We start from the raw sequence: 23,809 nt of genomic DNA on the forward strand, positions 1-23,809 counted from the left end.
ATTTATGTTCCACAATCTGAGCAACACCGTGACTTCTTACAAAAGCACTGGCTGTGCTCACTAATTTCATCCTTGCTAAGTTTTGCTTGCTGCTCTGCAGGTGGATGGAACATGCCTTTCTGGATTCAGAAAGACCCTCATTTTTAGACATAAAAATTTTAGACATTTTTAGGCTGCTGGATTAGAGGCTGGTCGAGAAGGGGGGCCAGGGTAGGAGCAGGAGGGGATAGAAGAGAGAAAGAAGGAAAGGGGACAAAAGCACTGGTGTAAAAAAAAAACAGGAAATAAGTGAAAAAAATATGAGGACTCTTTCTGTCAACTTCTTTTTTCCCTTTCTTCTGAGGTCCTCTCATGCTTCTCCACCACACCTTTTGACTAATTGCTTCCTGCCTTCTCCCACTTCTCTTTTCTAATTCCTCTCCATTGGACTTTTTCCTCTACTAACATATCCCAAAAAGCAGTGCCAGTGTCAGAGCCTGCCCCTGGCAAGGCAGGAGCTGTGAGCAGTGGGGTGATACTACTGCCAGCTGGAAGCCTCTCAAAGAGAGCTGCAATGCAGTGCAGTGCAGTGCTGCCTCCCCATCACACACTAGGGAAAGCCAGGCAAAGGTGGATGCTCCTGTGGAAATACTGGGTATCGAAAGGGAAGAGTTTGGCATCAAAACAAAGAAAGCAACAACATGCCAGTAAATTGTTTTGTATAAAAACGAACAAATCTCTCCCACACAAAATGGGATGCATGTATAAATGGTAATCTTCTCTGTGCTTTGGTGTCTGAAACAGAGCAGCTTGGTGGTGAGAATTTAGGAAGCATTTTTAATGCAAAAAAAATGTGCTGCGGGAAAAAAAACAATATCCAATATACCTTCTGCTGACACTGATATCACAAATCAACAATATGCCACTGTAGACCAAGGAAGAAGGCAGATTCAATAGGAAACAATCCCCTAGAATGTGCAGTATCTCAGTCTTTGCTCTCTGTTTCCCTCTGGCACTCGAGGTTTGTGACACTCTCTAGCAGCACTGCAGATTAGCCTTGAGAGGAGCATCTTCTGGCAAGAAGCACAGCTCACATCCTGCTCACAGTCATGCCTCTGTGAAACCAAGGTGCTGGATTTATTCCAGCAAGGGGATAAGAATACAAGAAAGACACTTTTAAGATACAATTGATCTGAAAAAGGCCAAGATCTCATTGCAGAAATCAAAATAGTGTACACTAAATGACATATGGACCACCTTCTGATGTGTTCCAAAAGATATATCTCACTTTTCTGCAAGATGTATCAATGCATAAGGAAAGTCAGGGAACTTAAAAAGTGTAACAGCCTTAAGACTGATTCATGAGTTAGATGAAAAGCTTATCAATTTTATGACAAATTACCAGTCAGTAAAATTTAATCCACAAAGCTGTATATTTTGTGATCCTTGAGTAATGCCTGACACACAAAATGAAATTTTTCAGTAGCACTTTTTCAATTATTTAATACAATTTCTTGCAGGTTTTGTTGCATTACAATACTTCTCATTGCTTTTGATCTTCAGTGGCAATGTATCATATAAATATATCTTTACATGGACACCACCAAGAGGTTTTCTTAGGACAGAGAGTATCTTTTTTACTGTTATTCTGTTAGTTCCTATTAGATTCATATGCACAGGCATATTTAGTATTTTGTATTTTTGCATCTTTTTAATGTTAAGTGTTCAGCAAGAACAAATCACATTTAGACTAACTTTGCTTTTTGTTATTCCTACAAGAGCTATGGGAAGAATTATCTTTGTGAAGCATCACATACCCTTACAACAGTCAGCCAGTAACAAGCCAAATCTGAGGTTTCTCCAAAGCTCAAAATATTTTCTTTATGTCCCAAATCACTATATTGATGCACAGCAGTCCTGAGACACATCTTTACAATGTATATGTTGAGCCTTTTCTGTTTCGTTTCTCCATGTCAGAAAGAGGTTAGAGCTCTGTGCCATAGTAAATTTAAGTGTACCTCAGTTATTTAATGCATTTTGCAATAGAAAATCTGGCAGACACATGAAAAATCAAGTTTCTGCAGTAGCTAAAATCAATTGTCATTTTCTGGCATCTTACTCAGTTCTGAAGTCAATTCCTACAGAGTTTTATCTTCTTGAATAGAAGCTTAGTACAGGCATTTGTATTTGACCCAGTAATATTAAAAAAAATAAAATATTCAAACCTCTCTTTAAGGAAAATATTGACATCACAGTGTCTTTGATTCCTGTTGCCCAGCATCTGATTTAGTCACTAGACAAATGAAAGAGAATGAGTGTTCAAAAACACTATGGGCTATAAGGTCCACTTAACACTCTTAGGTCCTTGAGCTTCTCCAGCACTGCTTGGAACAGAGCAGAGTTAGCTGGCTGCTTCAGAAATCCCTGCAGAGGAGGGGAACACACACAGCTGCAGGACTGCCAAGCAATGAGCACTGCTCCAGCACATGGCACACACCAGGAAAGCTGCCACCACCAGCAGATGAGCTTTAGAAAAATGAGCTGAAACAGTTCCAACACGGCAGTGCCCACCTTACCTCTCCAATGGGCAACATATGGCAGAGAAGAGCACGTCCTCACACCTCCACTGCCCAGCACCTCAGCCCTGGACACAGACCCAGCACAGCAGCTGAGGTGCTGCTCCCACTGCTCCTACCACTGAGGCAGCAGCCCCCAGCAAGGAGCTGGCTGGCACCAGGGAGCAGTCACTTCTGAAGACCACCACAGATGTTTGCTTCAATGCCCACAAATCAAAGTCCCTGGGGAAGCCACCGGGGTGGCCTTAATCACAGCAGGATCCCCTCCAGACACCAGAATTGCTCAGGGTCACAACAGCAGAAGAGGTGGCTAAATGGCACAAAAAGTTCCAATCCTGCTTAAGCCAGACACTTCATCCTGGGACTTACGACTTAAAACCTTTAGGACCTGATAGAGCTTGGCCATGGCTGGATCCTAGGAAAAATATAGGCACAATGGGAATCATTTATTTTAACAAACTAAAAATGTATTGTGCTTTTGAAACGAAATTAATAAATATCATGCTTCCATGGAGTAAAAACAATATGTACCAATATATATTTTCTGCCCCAACTCAGGAAACGGGTTCCAACTCTAAAATTACATAAATGTGTTAGTGAGCACAGTTTTACATGTACACAATTCCTTCATTTATCTAATGTATTTGCAGGTAAAAACTTAACTAACTTGTGCAATAGTTCTTACATGTTTGCAATACATCTCTACCTGAAGAACAGAAAATTGTAAAAGCAAATTCTGTGTAAGATACGAGACTGCTGCAGGGGAAAAAACAATGAACAAATTGAACAACAATACCCACAGAACAAAAAAAAAACCACTTATCTCACATTTAAAACTCTCTTCCCAACTTTTTGTCTCAAAAATGCATAACATTAGTTGTGCAAAAACTAAACCACTATATGAGGCATATTTTAAAGCCTCATATAAACAATGAAGTTTTTATGGCATCCTCAGAGCAAAGAATGTCCAAATATGGCTGAGAGTTAAGTACCCTGAGAATCAACTGCTCTTAATGAATTCACTGAAGTTTGTCAGTCTGCATTTACCAAGAATAAGAAGAGAAATAAAGAGAAGCAAACGTGATTCAACTCATTTTCCTGTACCATTCTCTAAAGATACCGTGTTATAAACATCCTCCATATCTTGGATACTAGAGGCATCTGTTGAATCTTGGTCGCTGACTACGATTCCTACTGAAGAAAGGCTAGAAATGAAGGAGTGCATCTTTTTTGCATAAATATCCCTAATGTTAAAATAGGGTAGGTCATTGCTTTTCTCTTTGCGGTCATTGTTGCACTGGTCTCTATCAATAGCTTTTTGCTTTTGGTAGTACTTGGAAAACTTGTTGAAAATAATGGTGATTGGAAGTGCTACCACCAGTATCCCACAGATAATGCAGAGGGTGCCAAGCAGCTTCCCAGCAAGTGTGACTGGGTAAGTGTCCCCATAACCAACAGTGGTCATGCTGATGGTTGCCCACCACCAGCAAATAGGGATGCTCTGCAGTTCTGACGAGTCATCATCCTTCTCCACAGAGTAGACAAGCACTGAAAAAATAGAAATCCCAACTGACAAAAACAAAAGCAGAAGTCCAACTTCTTGATAGCTGTGTCTCAAAGTAGCGCCCAAAGACCGCAGTCCTACGGAGTGCCTGGCCAATTTCAGGATGCGAAATATCCTCATTAACCGCAGGATCTGAACCACTTTCCCCATGTTCTCAATATCTTCACTTTCTTCTTCCTTCGTGTCCACAGCCAATGTGGCATAAAATGGGATAATAGAGACAAAATCAATGATGTTCAGTGGTTTCTTCCAGAACTTCTTTTGACTTGGAGCAGTGAAGAGCCTGATCACTAGCTCAGCAGTAAACCAGATGATGCACGTAATCTCCACAGCTTCCAGCACAGGGTCTCCAATCTGCCTGTCATTGGCATCCAGCCTTTGAAATTCTGGCATGCTGTGAATGCACATGGCCACAATTGATGCCAGAACAACACTCAGGGATGACACGGCAATTAACTTGGCAGACAAGCAGTATGCAGGATTTTCCATTCTGACCCAGATCTTCTTTCTTATTTCACCAAAACACAGATTATCAAACTTTTCTAGCTCTTTATCAAATATGGATGACTCTTCATTGGAGGAGTCCATACTGTCGTTACTCTTCTGATCCCAGTCTTTATCAGGACCTTCTTCTTTCCGTTCTTGGTACCGATTGCTGCAGCAGGAATCAATAAACAGCTCATTTATCCCCCAGTACTCTATTTCCTGGCAGAAGGAAAAGACACAAAGTTCTTCCATAACGTGAAGTTTGCCCGTATAGTAAAAATTCAGAACGTATCGGAACAAGGAAGGATTCCTGTCAAAGTAATATTCCTTGTCTGCCACACTATAATCATCACACAGTTCTAGAATAGCCTCTTCTGAATGGCATTTGAGAAGTTTTCCGAGTCTGGTATGGGGAAATCGGAGCAAGGTGCTTTGATCCACTGATTGCTTAAAGCCACCCACATTTAAATTGATAAGTTCTGCATCTTTGCCAGGTCTGCGGAAAAATTCACCATAAACCATTTTGGACAGACGAGTTCCACAGCTGTCTCTCAATGAGATTACATAGAACCTGAAAAGAACATAAGATATTGTTAGAGCATTTAATTCAGTTTTGCTCTTGTGACACATTCTTTTCTCCATCTCTGGTTACTGTGAATTGCTGTAACAAAACAAATAAAAAAAGAAATTAAATTATAAATACCCTTATTCAGCATTTCACAGTCATGTAGTTTTAAATTAGTTTGGCTTACAAGCTTTAGCAAAGTTTTACAAAGCTTTAGCAAATTTGAAAGCTGTAGGTTCTGGCTTAGGTGTCCTTTTTACCAGGGTGAAGAAGACAGCTGAATTCATCTGTAAATCAGTCTCTATTTTACTATCACTATGAAATTAATAGGCATGAAATCCATGTACTTCAATGATGCAAAAAATCTTTAAAGAGAAAACTTGTCAATCAATCAAAACATTTAGGATAAAACTTTTGAGCAGGTTTCTCTCAATTACAGTTTCAGTTGAGTTGTATTAATTTATATGATGTTGCAATTTGTAATCCACTTGTTCCAATGTTATTTGCTTGAACGTGGACTGCAATTACTTTTGCTGACATATCAATTCATTTACTTCTAGGGTAATTCACACAAGAACATTCTGTGTTCTTGAAAACATATCAAAACTGCATTTGAAGCTTTTCAGTTCCTGACTTCAGAATGCTGCAGTACATATTTGGGTATCTGCACTGCCTCAGGTACTTTTCTATCTGCCTTCCTACTCACCTGAAGTGTCACAGCCCTCTTACAACCTTGGTCAGTTCCACAAGCAATTCCTATTTTGCCACAGCAGAGCTACAACCACTACAGCAGTGCTGGGAAGTTGGTGTTGAAATGTCATGTCTGGAAACAGAGCTTTCAGAGATGGGACTTCCACGGTAATTTTTCCTCAACAACTACCTGTGGACACCTGCAGATGGACAGAAGGAAGTTTAAATGTTTCCATATTTTACTATAAATTCAGCTGAAACTGAATTCAAAAGGCAGTTATAGTTACTAGTCAGTAACTAAACTTTTATAGAACTGCCTTCTTGCTTTCCTTCCAAGTCATTGTGAAGCCAAAACTGACAGCTCTTACATTTGCCATCAGATTATATGTAACTTCAGATCATGAGAAGAGCAAATGTTTTTGATCTCTGACACTTAAACACTAATTGATGTACACTAAGCTAATTTATTTCAATTTTGTATGGAAACCAATTAATTTTAAATGTGACAAGATAGTATCAAAACCCTCCTGTCCTAACAAACAATATCATATGGGGTCATGCTCAGCATGTAGATCTGGGGGAAGAAGAGGGAAAGGGGGGTGACACTCAGATTGATGGTGTTTGTCACCCCAAGTCTCCCCAAGTCAACATTAAATGTGATGGAGCCCAGCCTTCCTGGGCATGGCTGAACACCTGCCATGGGAAAGAGGTGAATGAATTCCTTGCTTTGCTTCACTTCTGCTTTACCTATTAAATGTTTTTTATCTCAAACTGTAAGTTCTCATTTCACCTCTCTGGTTCTCTGCCCCATCCCACAGGGGTTAGGTGAGCATGGGGCTGAGCTGCCAGCTGAGGTTAAATCACAACAACATAGAAATTATTTTGCACCTTTAGATTTAGTTTGAAGGCATGTATTTGCAAGCTAATAGAGTGGTTGTAAGACATGTTTGCTCCAGCCATTTCCCAAGGCTTCAGTTTTTAGGAATCATTAAGATGTAAAATAAGACCATTGATCTCTCCTCACAGAAGGGCAGCAAGACTCGTCTGATAAACATCACCACACTTCACTCACGATCTAGAGCCAAGCTCTGTTTTATAGCACTATAAATAAAAAAAAAAGCCATAAATCTGGACTGGGGTGACTGGAAGTCAAAGTATATTCAGTATACCCAAAAACCCTCTAGTTATTGATTCATTTTAAGTCAATAAAATCTCCACTTCTGGCAATTCATTAACACAAGAACACTGGCAGTGTAAGTGAGCACTACAAAAACCAGGCAAGATCATACAGTCATAGAACTAAATAAATAGAATACAATGGTTAGAGTCAGAAGGGACCTACACGATCATCTCACACCCACCCTCCCTGACAGGGACAGGACACCTTCCACTAGACCAGATTGCTCAGAAGCCCATCCAACCCAGCCTTGAACAATTCTGGACAAAGTGGGATGAGACATCCACAGCTTCTCTGGGCAACCCGTGCCAGTGTCTCATCAACCTCACAGTAAAGAACTGCTTCTTAATATCCAATCTAAATCTATCCTCCTTCAGCTTAATGCCACTATCCTCCTGTCTGGGGGCACTTCTGACCATGACAAATAATGACAAATGCAAAACAAGTTTTACTCCGAAATAACTAAAGCAAGAACCTAGTGCTCAGCAAATTCTTAGTACACAAGACTGACTTACTGTTGAGATAGCAATATAAAACCATATCGATTATGCAGATAATATTCATAATGGTGCCTTCATTAAATGGCTCTGTATAATAAATTCAGTGAGCAATAATTTACTGCTTTATTTTGAGGGTACTGCCATAATTTGTACAATATTTGTGCAGAGAGAAAGTGGATCTTGCTTAGAAAGAGCATGATCCAGAACCTGCTTAATGTATTACTACCATTAAGTGATTTTTAGACTACAAAAAGAACATACAGGAAAGATTCACAATAACTATGTCAAGAGCATCTTCTTCTGAAGAATGTCTTGTCTTGCAGAGACCTTGATTCCTGAGCCACAGACCAGGACATTGTTGTGCCAGGTACCATCAGAACAATTTGTGTCATTTTAACAAGTGACTCGAGCCACAGGGCAATGACCACAGATGACAACTTTGGTCTCAGCACAATGTGCTCTCTACTCATGGAAACCCTTTATTCACTCAGGAGACCTTTTCCCTCAAGGGTAAAACTATGCTCAGCTGGAAATGATGTTTTCCTGAAGTGCCAAGGCCTGTTTCATGAACATCCTAAGAACAAAGAACTACCACAAACTTTGTAAATCTCAACTTGAAGAGCAACATTAACCTCTTTGGTCTTCTTCAAATATAGATAACATAATAAACTGGTAACTATTCCAAATCACACAATTCTTACCCTGGAGAGAGTTATAAGAGAGCAAATAAACACATACCAGATGTTAGTTACTTGTTTGCTTTAATTGCTTCAGCTGTTTCAAGCAGCTACTGGATAAGAATTCATATAGAATAGAAAATGAAATGACACAGAAGAAAGATGCTTACTGGAAGAATGAACATTATTTTCCAAGATAATGAAAAAAACCCAACAAATAAAAGTTCCAAATGTTGAGCTTCAGGGCTAAATAAAAGCCAGTCATAAGGAAATCTGTGTGAAAAGGATACAAACTTTAGAATAAAAAACAGAATGACAGGATCTAACTCTTCCCAGTCTAGTTTAGAGATGGGCTCTAGCCAGTGCTTCTGCAGTCACACATTGCTGGTGAGGCCACAGGCCCATTGTCTGGCTTGGAAGGGGAGCTGCAAATTTCTGGGCATTTAGCACGCTGTGAAATCCCTGAAGCTCACAAAAGGGGAGTCACAGAGACAGTTTGCAGATACAGTCCCTTTCAGACAGCTACACACAGATGTATAACACACCCCAAAGTGCTGTGGTTTCCAACCTCTTCTGGAACAAACCCCTAAGAGATTTTTAGTGACCATGTGCACCCCCATACTATACATCTATTTGTCAGCAAAGTTCCTCTTTCTCAGTTATGTTTTGCATAGTATCTACACAAAGTCCCCATTCTCCATGAGGTCCTACACCACAAGCTTCAAAACATCTTTTTTGATATGTTGAATCTTTGAGCATGGTAACACCTTGGCTACTAGTAATTCTAAATTGGGTCAGTTTCATCTTTTGTTAGCATTAATCTGTGATTATCCAGACACAACAGAAAGAGTTGAACTGGTTTACAGCTGTTGTGCTCTGCTACTTAAAATACACAAAGAGGGCACATGCCTACAGATTTTCTACCGGTTTCCTTCATGGCTATGTTGTCTTAACCTCAGCTTGTGTTTCCTGCACCCTTACACTCCATAAACCTCCCAAGATTAAATACACATTTTAGCATGGTTTCCTCTAAGTAGAAGGAACATAAATAAAAGGCCCTAGTCCTGCTCACAGTGAAGTCACAAGGGATATAGCACTGATGTGAACCTGAAAGGGCACGCAAATCCTGGCAACTCTGAAAAGTGTTTCCAGAATTCAAAGTCATTTTTTCCCAAGGAATCTGATAATCTTGGTAGATTTCCATTTTAGGGTTCTAAACTCCGGAAATTCAGCTGTGAGCAAATTCCCCCTAAAGAATCTTACTCTGTCACTCAGCCATGCCCACGAACCAGATTTTGTCTCCTAATGATGCAGACAAACACCTGGGCTGTTTTTTCTGCTAATTTCCCAACAGTTAAGAGCTTCTACAAATCATCCAAGCTGCACACGTGCAGGTTTTGACACCTAAGTACTTCTAAAATGCTGTGGATAACAAACCATAAAAACCTTCAGCTCAGGATCAACATTTCACTGATTTTTTAAGTGTTTGAATTTCTCCACTCATCATAGGGCAAATACTTGTCTAATGCACCACCTAGAAGTACTACAGTCTACAGTTTCTGACTCACTGAGCAGAGAAAAGCATTTAAATGCATATATAATATACTCGATCAATCACAATTAGGGATTTGGACTGAAATCCAGTTAGCATGACTTAAGTTGTTGTCTGTCAGCTGGGCAGTAATAACTGCTTTAGCACACTTAATTAAGCCTGGAACAATGTAAGGTAATATTACTTAGCACAGCCTCTTTCACTGTGATATAAGCTGCAACGTTCAACTCTCCTGTGTAATACTTGACACAGTTAATTGTAAAGTCATTCACAAACTATGAGGCAGAGGTTAACTTTAAAAGGTCAGCTAGCACAAATATCAAGACCATCTGAAGAAACTACTCTGTGGTCATGGACATTCTGTGAGGCAAAGAGGATAAATTAATCAGCTAAATTCTTTTCTCAGCTGTAATTTACTTTTTATATTCCACTGGCAGTATCATCCTTTAAGCAGAATACTGCATTAAAATGCCATGAAAATAATAGAATTATGCAACTACATTTATTTTAAAATTGATTCAGTACAACCTCCTAGAAGACATCAGGTAAATAAAAGTTTGAGTTGAAGTATCCAGGGCAAATTTTGTTCTGATGTTACTCCCATGTAAGCCTACTTGGCTATGTTCACCCCAGCACAATTCTACTGTCACCAGGCTGTTTTAGAAACTAAACTTGTGCCAAATGTTTATGGAACTTTGCAATACAACGAAGATCAGAAAGAGATGATCATCATTTGGAAACAACAATAGCTGCTAGAAGCACTGCTGACATTCAAATGTAAAATTATTTAAATATTCATACCTGTCAAAAAGCAGCCTTCAAATACAGGGGGTTAAAAAAAGTCACTTCCTCCAAAAGACTGGTAAGGAAGAAATGAAGCTGTTATAACTGAGAGTAAAAGAACATTAGCAAGAATAGAAGAACAGGCATCTCCAGCCTGTGGTTCACACCACTCAGCTGAGGCAGAGGTTTTTGGGGGTGAATCACCACAGGTGGGGTCCATCTCTGCCATGACTAGGTAAGAGGCCTGTATGAGTAGTGCCATAAGGTGGATAACTTCCAGGAGACTAATACAGTATAAAATGAATCCTCCCAAAGTGAAATTCTGCTATTTCCACTATGAGGATGCAGGCGAGGACAGAGGCTATGCCAAGGGCTGGGTATGAGAAAGGGGCAAGGGAAAACGCACCAGCTGCAGCCTGCACACGACAGAAGCTTCTTTGGGAACGCAGTCTGTGATCTGAACTGCCTTCTCATATACATAAAGAACAAGTAGTAACACCTAATACCACCCAATCATCAGAATGTCACCTTGTAAACTGATTAAAGTAAAAAAAAAAAAAAAAAAAGAAAAAGAAAAAAAAGAAAAAAAGTTATTCTCTCTCTGACTTGAAAAGCCCCTGGAGATAACACACATTATGAGACTTAACAAGGCTTGCACCTTGCAACGTTCCCAAAGGCTCTGCAATTTATACTCTCTTCATATAAATTTAAAGATCATTATCCGCAACTAAGTGGAAGTGACAGATTAAAATGTGCCTGCTTGAAAACCAACCTGTAAATCCCCATCACTTAAGGCCAGTTAGAACGCTGCAGCTACCACACCTGTTCCACAGACAGCTCAGACAGACAGCTGACCACACTGAGCACTCCCTTGTGTTCTATCATCCCAATGGCTGAAGTTCACAGAAATATCTGAGACGATACCAAGGCACTATTGCAAGCAGGTCAGTGTTGCTGTGGTTTGATGGTAAAAGAAATTGTTTCTCTCCAGGTTATTTTGGCAATGATCTTGTTTGACAGGTTGTATTAATAGCACCCATCAAGAGCACAGCTTTAAAACACCAAGTACTATCTGAAGTGGACATTGTAGCTTTTAGGTACCTCTGTAACGAGCGTAATTTCTATGGATCCCTTCCCCAAATTATTTTTTGTACCCCACTTTTCACTGAGTTCCCCATTGTTTCCACTTAAGTACTTCTCCAGTGATCACAATGAACATAAAATCCTATTGTTACCCTTACTGTAGTAATTTGTGGTACCATTAGTTGTGGTATCAAAATATCTGATACATCAGACACTTCCACATAGAAAAAATTACTCAGTATAAAAATATATCAATATATACTCTTGAAAATAATTCTTCATTCTCCCTTCAACATTGATTAGTCTAGAATCTAAGATCCTTGGTGAAACTGCAATTCACTTATAAAGGTTGTGTGGTTTTGAAAGGTTACCTACCTAAGCAAGGAAAATAATGCAGATACCCAGAAACAGAGAGCAGCATCCCTGAAGTCACAGAGCAGATAAGCTGCCCACAAACAAACCCACATCCCTCTGACACCATTACCTCCTTCACAGTCTCCTCAAAAGCTAACCCACACCACTCCAGGTACTGGTACCCTGAGCAGCCAAATGCATTCTGACAGTTCAGCCCTATAGCAGCTAACAAAATAAAATAAAACAAACAAAAAAAGAAAACAACAAATGCACCCCTCCCTCAACATATTTATCTAGCATAGAAAATCTAAATACAATTCCTGTATTTACAGGGCAGTTTCAATGCCCATAGTTGCATTGAGGGGCTATTATGGCAGAGGTGAGAAACTGCCCCATCTATCCCACCACAACTTTTCCACACCTAACAGAAAGGGATGAACAATTAGACATGATATATTTTCTCTAATACACAGGTCCATGAACCATTGAAGACTTCCCTGAGTTTTTAAGGAGAGTGTTAATGGGTCACAAGCCTCTGCACAGTGGCAAATTACACCCACATAGAGCCATAATTCTTCCATATTTAGGAAAGGAATGCTGAACTTGGTGCAATTCAGAATATTCTTACCTCTTGTGGAAGGGGTACAGAGTGTTAAAATTCAGATTTAACTCACTGCCAAGGAGACTGATCTGATACTCAGAATCTTCTGTTTGTTTGTCCATCCTACATTTTCTGACTGCAAAGGACACAAAATCCAATCACAACAGTCAGTTTCACTGGGTGAAAAAGTTGTTCTGAACAATCTAAAAATATATGCAGTGCATAAAGTAGGACCTTTCCTCCTTAAACTGGAAAGAGACATGAACATAAACACCAGGATTATGTTGTAACATATTACAGCAGAAAAAACTGTAGAGACCTGAAGTCAGTCCTGCCTGTGCTACCAGCAACACCTGCACTAGCACAGCCACTAGCAGAGCTAAAAGGGCAATTCAGCTGCAGAGCACAGGGCTAACACAACTCACCTGGCTACACACAGCTTTTGAATCCATTATAGCTTTACTCTGCAAAGTCCTGGCTTTGGGATAAGCTGCTTGAACAAAATAATTATTTCCCTGCAATACTGTCTGGGGTGTACCTCAGCCCATTTGATGGAGTTTTTTTAAATTCATTTAGAAATAAGATGCTTAAATTAGTAATATACCATTGAATACAGAAAACGGGCTTGAATGGACCTTGAAAAGTAATATAATTCAGCTTCTCTCCCCTTCCTCAAGGCAAAATCAGCTACTTCTAGAAAAACTTTGGCAGATGTTTATTTAATGTCCCATGATAAAGCCTCTCCAGAGAGGTTGTGGAATCTGGTCCAGGGCTTGAATGCCCTTATTCTCTCAAAATTATTTTCCTAACATCTACTTAAGCACACTGTGCTGCAGTCCAGGCCCATGGATGTGTACATGTAGAGCAGATTTGGAATAGGATGGAGTCACTGAGGACAGACAGCAGAAACCAACTATCTACAAATTCTCCACAAGTCAGTTCCTTCCTTTGCTATTTATTTAATTTTACTTGTCAGTCTGAGAAGATAAAGTTACACTGCATTTATTTTTTTATGTTTTGAAAAAATTATATTAATTTCAGAGATAAACAAAGGTTTTCTTTACCACAGTGAAGTTCTCCAAGATATTCAGAGTCTCTTAGGCAACAAGAACACAAGCAATTGTTATTGTGAATATTTTGAGTGAAATCTTAAACTGAAAATCTGTAAAAACACTTGTGTTTGCAGCATGTTAATCTCACTAAAGGAGTCAGTACTGTTCAATATAAATTCTCTTGACCCCAGACAACTCTGAAGCAGAGCTTCAAATCTCACATATAAGTTCAGCAGTCTGCTGTGATCCAACACTCACTTTCAAAGCATCCAAGTAACTCTTACAATGTGCTAGGATGCATGACTTGAAGCCACAGGCTAAGGAAGGACATGTGGAGGCAGCTGGAGAAAATATCTGCAAGAGATGCACGGTCCAGAGCCACAGTGCAAACCTTACCCACACTGAGGCCTCCAGAAGCCTTTTGTTTTTTGGAGCACTCAGATTTTGGTACATGCTCACTGCTCCTACTCTGGACATCATTTATTACACCACTCCTCTTGACTTTCCAGGTAGCATCACAAGCTAATTTGTGGTAAAAAGCTCCTTTGGAGATCATCTTGTCCCACCCAGTGTCAAAGCCAGTTCAGTTAAAGAAGACTGTTCAGGGCCAACTGATTTTTTTAACATTTTCAAAATTTCCCAAATTCTTTGGTGACCTTGTCCAGTCAGACCCTTCTCATGGGGAGAATATTTCTCCTAAAGCCTAGTTAGAGACTCTTTTGTTCCAGTCTGGGTCCAGTGACTCTTTCTGTGGAGCTGCTGGTTACAGCCTTGCTGACAAAGCCCAGGGCCTTCACTGTGAGAGCACTGTGTGCACTTCTGATCCATGTCCTTCTCTACTGAGCTTCCATTCAACCAGCCCCCCAAACTGTTCCATGGGGCTACTTCATCCCAGATGGAGTTTCTCCAGGATGCTGACAGCCCTTCTAATAGCACCTATCAGTCAACCAGTGTGTTACTTGTCATCTCAGTCCTTAAAAAACAAAGGTGCTTTCCCTGTTTATGTCAATTTGGCTCTCCCCACAAAGCATTCAGCAGAAAGGACATTTCCAGAAAATGTGTGAAGTGAGTACGTGACAGGCTAAGACATAAAATTGCATCACTGCACCACTGTTCAACTGAATATTCATAGAAGCTGAAGCATTGTCATTGCACACAAAAAGGAATAGCCAGCAAGTAAGGGTTTCACAAAATCAGTTATCAGCCCTAACCAGTGCAACTCATTTCAGCACCTGTTAGTATTATCATGCATTGTTTTTGCAGGAAGTGTTGAGTAGACCTGGATTTGCATATTCAAAGTAATATCCCACACTGGCACAACCTGTAAGGTACTGGAGGGGCTGTGTGTGGGGGCTGAATTCTGGCTAGTACATGGGTTTGCACAGACCACAACAATACAGCCATTTAATCAACTCAATGTCAGACCTTATAAAACTACTCTGGTGCCATTTTAGCTATTGTCTTCCAATGACAGAAAGTTTGGAACAGAATCAGATTAGAAGAAATTTCAGAAGTCCAAATCCAGCCCTTTCTCTCCTTACTTCTCCCACTTTTTTTTTACAAATATATTTTTCTAATGTTTAAGATGACCTATACAAATGTCCAGAGAGGGGAAAATGAAGGTGTGTGGCTGCATAAATCCTAATCCCACAAAATTAGCAGATGTTTTGTGGAAGACTTGAACAGGACAAGGGATTTTTTAGCTTTTTGCCTGGGCTTAACTTCAGCTAGATTCATAAACTCCCAGAAGAAGCCCCAAGAATTTTGAAGGCACCACACACCAAGAGCTCCAGAGGAAGATCTGAGATCCTAACTACACATCTTCCATTAAAGAATTAGACTTAATTAAGCATATGCAGTGCATTGGAAGAAACTAAGAGCAACACATATTTGGGTGGTGGTAGTTTTCCTGCACAAGCTGCTGCTTGAAGCAAAATACCACTGAACACTGAACAAAGTACCACAAAAGCAAAAACCTGTTTGGCCTTAAAGACAGTGCTAATCTACAACTCTCTAGAAGAACAAGAAATTAAATGGTATTTTTTTGTTTTTTCTGTCTACTTTTGAATGAAGTACTTCAGTATGTGCTCAGTTAAACACTGGAGAGAAAAATAACTTCTGCCTCTCACTTCATTTGTGAGGCAGTTTTCCCACAGTCCCCAGACTTTGTATCTGAATACAAAAATCCTTAATATCATCTGAAATCAGTAATATTTATCACTAAGAGAAACATGTCTGATTGCCTAAGACTGAAGTCTCAGGGCCAGGAGCTTTTAGAGGTGCCAGCTGAGACTCAGTCCAAATTTTTCAGAGACTTGGTCCAAAGCTTTCAGATAGAGCTGAATATACACAAGCTAAAGGAGTATTTTCAAGTCACGTTGAACTTAATACAAGATAATGAATAAAAAAAACCCTGTACTCAAGTATTGCCTCAAACCAGGGGTTTTGCTCAGCTCCAAGGATAAGTGGTAGCTTAAGAAGGCTGAAAGATATACCCTGTCTCTAGCAGTTACAGAAGACCTGAGAAAAGACTTGCTTCATGGTCAGGAAATGGATGGAGCATCCCAGAGACCCAGGAACAAGCACTTTGCCTAGCAGCAAATCTGCTTGCAGATTAAGCTTTTCTCACTCAAGATTCACAGGTTTTAGTGTGAATCCACAATAACTTTTATTTGAGCATCAAACACACTATGAACTAATTTTTATTTTGTTTTGTTATTTTCTGTCATCATAACAACTTAATCAAAGTTAGTGGGAAAAACTTCTCCTTGCCTGGCCTAATATACAGCAAACTAAAACAAAATCAGAACTCCCAGAAAAGAACAGCTTACAATGAGAACATAAACACCATTACTGTTTCCAGACTAATAGCACTGAGCTAAAATATCACCAAGAACTCATTCTATCCCCCTTGTCCAGATCAAGCTTTTACCAATTTCATGGGTGAATTAAAAGAGCAGTATTGATCTATGCTGGCTGCCCTTTTCAGAGCAAACAGTGCACTGGACAGGAAGACACACAGATCTTCTTAGCTTAAGAAGAATATACAAGGCAGCATAATTTTCAGGAGCTTATTCAAGGGAAAAGGTGTCTGCCTCTAAAATGTCAGCCTGAAACAATCATTCAACGCTTGTCACTAGCTACAGCTAAACCATGGAGGACTGATTTACATTTGTGCTGCAGTAATGAGTGAGCTATTCTCAAAATGAAAGCCTAACTTATGGCTCTATTTGCTCTTCTCTCAACAGGCAATAAATGGAGTTCATAAAATTACAAAGCAGCTTTGGAATCGTAATCTAATTAAATCAGCAGTAACCGACTGAAATAACTGAAGAATTTTATACGTATATATAAGATAAAGCCTTAAATAAAAAGGAGTCTTTAGGACACACCAAGTCTTCCACCACCCCTGTTTTGAACATGCTGATTGACAACAACTGTCCACGAAATTAATATTGTAGATTTGTAATTGCATCTCACAAACTATGAGATTAATTCTTCTCACTGAAGCCAGGAGTGAGAACCCCCTAGCTCAGGTAACCTGCCTGTACTTACATGAGCATCAACAGTCAATCTGTTAGGCTCAAAGAACAAAAAACAGAAACATGAAATTCTGTATGGGGCACAGAATTGCCAACACTAAGTTTTACAAGACTGAAGTACAAGATAATTTTTGTCCATAAATCTCAGCACTTTATTAAAGTGCTTGAGCTCCATGCTCTGGAAGCTCCATGCCTTGAGCTGAAGCTGAGACTTGAGATGTCACTTTTCAATGTCATTTAGCAGGTCAGTGTGTACTACTTCAACATTCCCAAGTTCATGAAGCCATGAATAGCCATTGTTTTGAGAAGACAAGCAACTCTCAGCACAAGTTGGGCTCTGAGCCTGCCATTAGAGTAGCACTGGGATAGAATGATTAAACACGTGGAAGAATTAAGCAGTTTTTAAGGTATCAGTTGGCATCTAAACTGCTTGTCCAAGCTGATGAACAAAGGACACAAATGTAAAAAGAAGAAAAAAGGAAGCAAAATTCTGCCTCAGATCATATATAACCTATCCTCCTTAAATCAGTCACAGTCCATTTTGTCCTTGTGACTTTTGCTGGTTTTTACTGGAAGGCTGATAAGACAAAAAATTTCAAAAAAGGGGAAAAAGGGAAAGTTAATTTCTTAGCCTTTACCCTAATATAGTCCTGCTCAGAGCATACAGCTCCAGCTGCACAGGTGCACCTCCAGAGCACTCACAGCACCACACCTCACAGGGCAAGAATGGACAATTGCATCTCTTGCTGCTGCTGGCAGGGGTGAGGATGGTTCCAGGCTGCCCATCTGCCACGGACTGAATCTGGATTCACAGTCCAGCAGCTCTCCCTGCCCGAGATCAACCTTTAAGACATAAACCTACCTGGAGGAGATGGCAACAGATACCCAGCAAGTCAAAGTCAGGCCGGTGTCTGCAGCCAGGGCACTTGGCTGCTCTGAACAAAAGGGCTCTGAAGGGCTGAGCCACAGTGGCCTCTCCTGGAGCCCCCTCCCAGAAATTCCTCAGCAGCTGTGAGAGCTGGCATATCAAGACCCCTCACCTCAGTCCCCACTCACCTGTCAGGGAAGGGAAGGCAAAATATGTAAGACACCTGTCCTGATTTAGGGCAAATTTGGGAGAGAACCTCTGAGAACCTGTGACCCCAGGTGCCCTTAATGTGATGGGCAAGAAGATGAGCTGAAGAGTTTGTGGATAAAAGAAAGAACAGATATTCATGCTATGACTAGGGACATTGGGAATACCCAGCAGACAGACATCAGTGACAGAAACAATTCAGAGAAGGCAAAATGAGTGAACCATTCAACACCTTTATATCAACATTACCAACACAGAGACCACCATGTTACTCCAGACTTACCTTGTGTCCTTGCTGAACACTGCACGAACTGCACTGCACGAAAACTGAGGTCTCAGGCTTAGCCTGTAACACAGCAAATGGCCCCAAACATGCAGCAAACTAAGCAGAACAAGAACACTGACCACGATGGGACCTTGTAATACAAATCATAAAGCTCATCTTCCCAGAAGACAGATGTATCTTGAAAATTACTGTGGAATGAGCTCCCTCAGAAACTAAGGATCAACACAATCTCCCTCTTCAAGAGAGATAAATATTCTAGCAGTCATCTCCTCTAAAACAGAATGAAAAACAAAAGAAAACCATTACAAGCAACTGTCACATACAGAGCGCCCTTGCAAGAAGAACGAGCCAGTTATCCACAAATGACAGATGACAGCAGTTTAACACACTGCTGTTAGGACGTCAGGTACATTATGAATGAGACAAGATGAGCAGAACATATCCACATCAAATGGAAAGTACAGTATTAAGGGAAGAAGCATCAGTAAAATATGGGAAAATGAAAAAGACCAGAAGGAAATGAGGTATAAAAAAGAAAAAATGGAAAAGAATAGAGTAACATACTCAGGTAGTACCTTGAAGCAGATGATCCCTTGACATTAACTGGTGCAGAACCATTGCCTGGAACAGATCAAGGACAGTTTCTGGCAGCTGAGGATTTGGTCCTCCACACAGAACCAGGCAATGGCAATGACAGCATCCTGCCTGGTTTTCTTGGGGTGCCTTCCCCTTCAGAAATTAAAGAGGCAACGCAGGAAGAAAATAAGATGATGCCATAAATTAAAAGGCAAGGCTTAACAGAAATTAAAAAATAGATGAAGAGCAAGAAATAAAAACAAAGGGATGGGGCAAAGGCAAGATAAAAAGAAAATATCCACAGATTAGTGGAATACATTTTACTTATTCATGATCTATGCTTTATTATGTGTCCTTGGCAGATGTCCCACAACTGAAAATTTGCAAGGCAGATAATGATGCAAGTTTAGAGACTTGAGCCTTGTTTCTAGTCATTAGCCTTGGGCAGATCTTTTTAATATATGTGCCCCAAGAGGAAGTAAACAAGTTCCTTAAATCAAGAGTCTGTGGACAGGAGACATGCTGCAAACAAACGGGCTTAGACAGGGCCTCTAGGAAATAAGACCAAAAGCAGGGTCTCAACCTGTTTTCAAGTAACCAAGCCAAAGGCCAGGCTGCTATACGGATATTGACCAACAGGATACGGTCTGCCTCTGACCAACTCACACCAGATCCTGCCTCTCACACACCCTCCTGGTAAAACAGCACTTATTTCACCTGAGAGCATGCGGACTCAGCCTGCCCAGCTGGCAGGGACAGGGATGGCAGCAGCAGGCAGGGACAGGGATGGCAGCAGCAGGCAGGGACAGGGATGGCAGCAGCAGGCAGGGACAGGGATGGCAGCAGCAGGCAGGGACAGGGATGGCAGCAGCAGGCAGGGACAGGGATGCCAGCAGCAGGCAGCCAGGGCAGCGGTGGCAGCGGTCTCTGCAGTGACCCCAGCACCGAGGCAGGACACGTGTCCAACACCAGCCTGGCCAGGGGCTCGGCCAGAACAAAAATCAAACCTCTGGCAGATGCACCAGTGCTGGGTGTGGAAAACTCGGCTGCCTCCACTCTCCATGCAGATTTAAGGTGCTTCTGCAGCTCAGCTCAGCTCAGTCACTGCTGAGGTTTTGCATTGAGGATGAACACTGGGTGTTAGCAGTTGATTTTACCCTGCCTGTGGCTGTAATTGCACACTAAGGTTATACTGGTGGCTAAACACCGATTTATCATCCTTTCAGGTTTAAGGTGCTTTTATTCCTGCCCTGGGAAAGTTGCTAAGTCCTACAGAGGGTGAGCAAAGAACTGCTCCTCCTTCAAGACCTTTGTTTCTACAAAGGACATTTCAGTAAAACATCTGACCTCCCCTGTCCCAGGAACAATGCTAGGGGTCACACTGCAGTTTGCATCAGCTCAGCTGAAAGCTTATCATTGATTTTCTTTTGCCCACAAATAGGAAGTTGAAGGGCTGCCACAGCTTCTGTGGGTTGCCTTAGTGATGAGACAGGTAACAAGACATAGACATTTACAGACAAGGAAGGTCTCTTTAAAAAGAGCTTTAATGTCCTCTGCTATGGATACATATAGATTTATTCTTTTTTAATTGCAAGATCCACTTAGATATGTCCAGACTGTATAAAACAAATCTACTGGACAAGTAAAGAACTGTGATTTAGGAGATCTGATATTATTTCTGGACCTTTCCCATGTTTTAATTCCTGAAACTGAAAAAAAAATCTAATGATACTGCACCACTTTTTAAAGAGAACTATTTTGAAATCTACAGCTAATAAGTACCCTTGTAAAAGTTACATATGACTACTGTCAGTTAAAGTTCTTTTATCATCATTTAGCTATCTACCTGTATTTAAATAATTTACACAATTTCAGAACATAAAATAACTTTTTTTCTACCCACAGTGATATCTCAACAGAAATTTAGACATAGAAACTAAAAAGTTTCTTCCTTATAAGACAATTGCCTTTCATTCCCCCAAAAGACTGCTGGTTTCAACACTGCTACAACAGGCAGCTTTCCCTTCTTGCAAAGTTGAAAAGACAGCTCTACTTCATGGCTTAAGATATTAACTCAGATCAAATCCTATCAAAACTCTATGTTACTTCACCCTGATTATAGGAGAGAAAGATTTTGGGAAATGCTGCAATTGTGACTGAGGAAAGTAAGAAGTGTGGTCCAGGACATGCCTCTGAAAATGAGATCTGTCCCGGGTATCCCGAGTCAGACACCCAGAAGTTGACTCACACATCCCCTCCAAAACTCCTGTAAAAAAGGTATTCTTGCTCCCTCTGTCCCCTCAGGACGTTAGCCTGAGTGCCTTATGCCATCTATTGGCCTAGACCAGCGACAGGCACTCGGACGAGAACTTTAATTCTGGGAAAGTGACTGTGTTAAAAGGAATCTGTCGGTAGATCTGTAAATTCCGCTAATGGAATCAATACACTGCCGCTGCTCAGATCTTGAGGTCTACCTTGCCCAGCAGACACATTGAGTTCAGCTCCCAGAATAACCAGCAGCTGTGCTTTGCATTAGGCAAACGAAAAATAGTACTGACACAGAGTGATCTCGCAGGCATGAAAATCCAGAAAATAAGCAGATAGCATTTTCACTGTCCTACAGATGAACATCGAAAAAGTCAATTATAAAAAGAGAAAGCGCCTTAAAAATCCACTTTGTTCTAAAATCACGTTAACTATCTCGAACTTTGTAAAGTCTACTTTAACTCTGACGCGCACAGTGAAGAAACTTCTTCCACATTTCCTAAGCCACAGAGGCTACTGTAGCCATTCACAGCTGCTTAAATCTAGTTTACTTTTTAACCCAAACGAGTTTCTAAAAGACAAGGCAGAGCTCTGCAATGCGAAAGAACTCAGAGGTATCGCTATTGATGCGCACAGGCCATCCGAGAGCAGCCCTGGAGAGCTCGGCAGGACGCGGCCCCTCGAAGGGCCAGAGCGGTGCCCGCGCCCCCGCTCCGGAGCCGCCTCCCTGCGGGCAGCGCGGAGCGGCCGCACGGCCCGAGCCGGACGCTTCAGGGCAAGACTTCGGCGGGACAGCGAAACCTACCGAGGCTCCCGTGCCCCACAGGGGGCATCCCGTGCACCCCTCTTCTTCTTCTCCTCCTCCTCCCCCGACTGTTTGCCCCGCAAAGCGCAAGGAGAAGACACCGCACCTCCGGCACCGTGCGGAGCCGCTCCGGACCCCGCGCAGCCGCTCCCCCGGGGCCGCCCCGCCGCGGGACGGGACCGCGCTGCCTACCTGGAGCCGCGGCGGCCCCGGCTGCCCCGCCGCGCTCCGCCCGGCTCCGCGGGGCCGCCCGAGGTGGGAGGGGAACGCAGGCGGCGGCAGGCGGGCTCAGGCGAGTCCCCTCCCCGGCCCCGGGCATCCCCCGGCCCCGCTGCCGTGCCTGCACACCCGGGGGTCCCGCAGCGCCCTCGGGGGGCCCCGCTCCGCTCCCCGTGGTTCCGCACCGTGCCGGAGCGGTGCCTCCGGGGGTCCCGGTCCGCTCGTGCCCAGGCGGTCGGTGTTCCCCAGAATCCCGCCCCACGCCCCGGGGATCCCGCTCCGTGGGTGTAGGGGGTCCCACCGCCAAGGTTCCCTCTTCTCTCCCGGAGCGTTCCCGCACTTTGCCCGTCGGTCCCGCACAGCACACCCGGCGTCCCGCCCCCCGCCCGGGAGGTCCCGCTCGGTTCCCTCGGGGAGTCCCGCACCCACCCGGATCCCGTGCCCGGAGCACGCGTGGGGACCCGGCTGCGCCGCTGCCTCGCCGAGCCACCTACCAGGCAGCCCAGGTAGCTCCCCGCTCTCCCGCGGCTCGGGGAGGCGCGGAGGGGGCGGCCCGTCCGGAGGGGCGATGCTGCCGAGGCGGAGCGGGCTGTGCCGGCCGCCTCCCGCCCGGGGCTGCGGCAGCGCCGCGGAGTGAGAGCCGCCCGTGCCGGCCCTGGGCTGCGGCTGGGGGCTCTCACCGCCCCGCTTCTGTGCGGCTGGCCGGGGGCTCTCACCGCCCCGCTTCTGTGCGGCTGGCCGGGGGCTCTCACCGCCCCGCTTCTGTGCGGCTGTGGGGCTCTCACCGCCCCGCTTCTGTGCGGCTGGCCGGGGGCTCTCACCGCCCCGCTTTTGTGCGGCTGGCCGGGGGCTCTCACCGCCCCGCTTTTGTGCGGCTGGCCGGGGGCTCTCACCGCCCCGCTTTTGTGCGGCCGGGGGCTCTCACCGCCCCGCTTTTGTGCGGCTGGGGGACCGCGCTGCGCTGTCAGCGCCAAGGACTGACCTGCCATCGATTCCCAGCGCCGTCTGCTGAAGTGGCACATACGCGGCTTGATTAGCTGGCGGTACAGCCTGAGATGCGGAGTGTCCCCCGCTCGCTGCAGAGGGAAGTAATTTGTTTTCCGTGTTATGTCCCAGAGTAGCTGTCTGCTTGTGTCAGGGCTCAGTTCTACCCGAGTTAAAGTCAGAGGGCAATGGGAAGCCAGGCCAGCTCCCGGTGTAACTCGAAAGCACAGCTGCGACAGCGTTCCACGATTAAACATTTTGTGCGTTTCAGCGGTTGCGTTTTGAAAATTGACGAGAATGAACGGAGAGGTTTATTCCTTCGTTACAAATTTTGACACAATAGAAAGTATTTTCTGCACTTCTGCCAAACTTTTCAAAACTTTTCACTAAGAAAAAGTACTCTAAAACATCATCACCA

At 42.9% G+C, this 23,809-nt stretch overlaps 1 protein-coding gene across 4 annotated transcripts; it reads right to left on the bottom strand.

Moving 5' to 3' along the window:
- Nucleotides 1-1,449: 1,449 nt before the first annotated feature.
- On the bottom strand, nt 1,450-22,918 carry KCNS3 (potassium voltage-gated channel modifier subfamily S member 3). Of its 4 annotated transcripts, XM_058835268.1 has the most exons (3): nt 22,837-22,882; nt 5,877-6,060; nt 1,450-5,176 (listed from the first exon to the last, which is right to left on the bottom strand). In XM_058835268.1, exon 3 carries the CDS (start codon nt 5,125-5,127, stop codon nt 3,646-3,648), a length of 1,482 nt encoding a protein of 493 aa, XP_058691251.1. In that variant the 5' UTR covers nt 5,128-5,176; nt 5,877-6,060; nt 22,837-22,882; the 3' UTR covers nt 1,450-3,645. The 4 variants fall into 4 exon arrangements, with proteins under 4 accessions (XP_058691251.1, XP_058691253.1, XP_058691252.1 ...); XM_058835270.1 differs by lacking the exon at nt 5,877-6,060 and having other exon boundaries at nt 22,837-22,918; XM_058835269.1 differs by lacking the exons at nt 5,877-6,060; nt 22,837-22,882 and adding an exon at nt 22,295-22,417.
- Nucleotides 22,919-23,809: the final 891 nt, after the last annotated feature.

The sequence above is a fragment of the Poecile atricapillus genome, chromosome 3, assembly GCF_030490865.1.
Source record: "Poecile atricapillus isolate bPoeAtr1 chromosome 3, bPoeAtr1.hap1, whole genome shotgun sequence".
Lineage (NCBI taxonomy): Eukaryota > Metazoa > Chordata > Aves > Passeriformes > Paridae > Poecile > Poecile atricapillus.

Bases quoted from the DNA above. Each gene is read 5' to 3' on its own strand.
- KCNS3 (XM_058835270.1), bottom strand. From the start codon at position 5,127: ATGGTTTATGGTGAATTTTTCCGCAGACCTGGCAAAGATGCAGAACTT.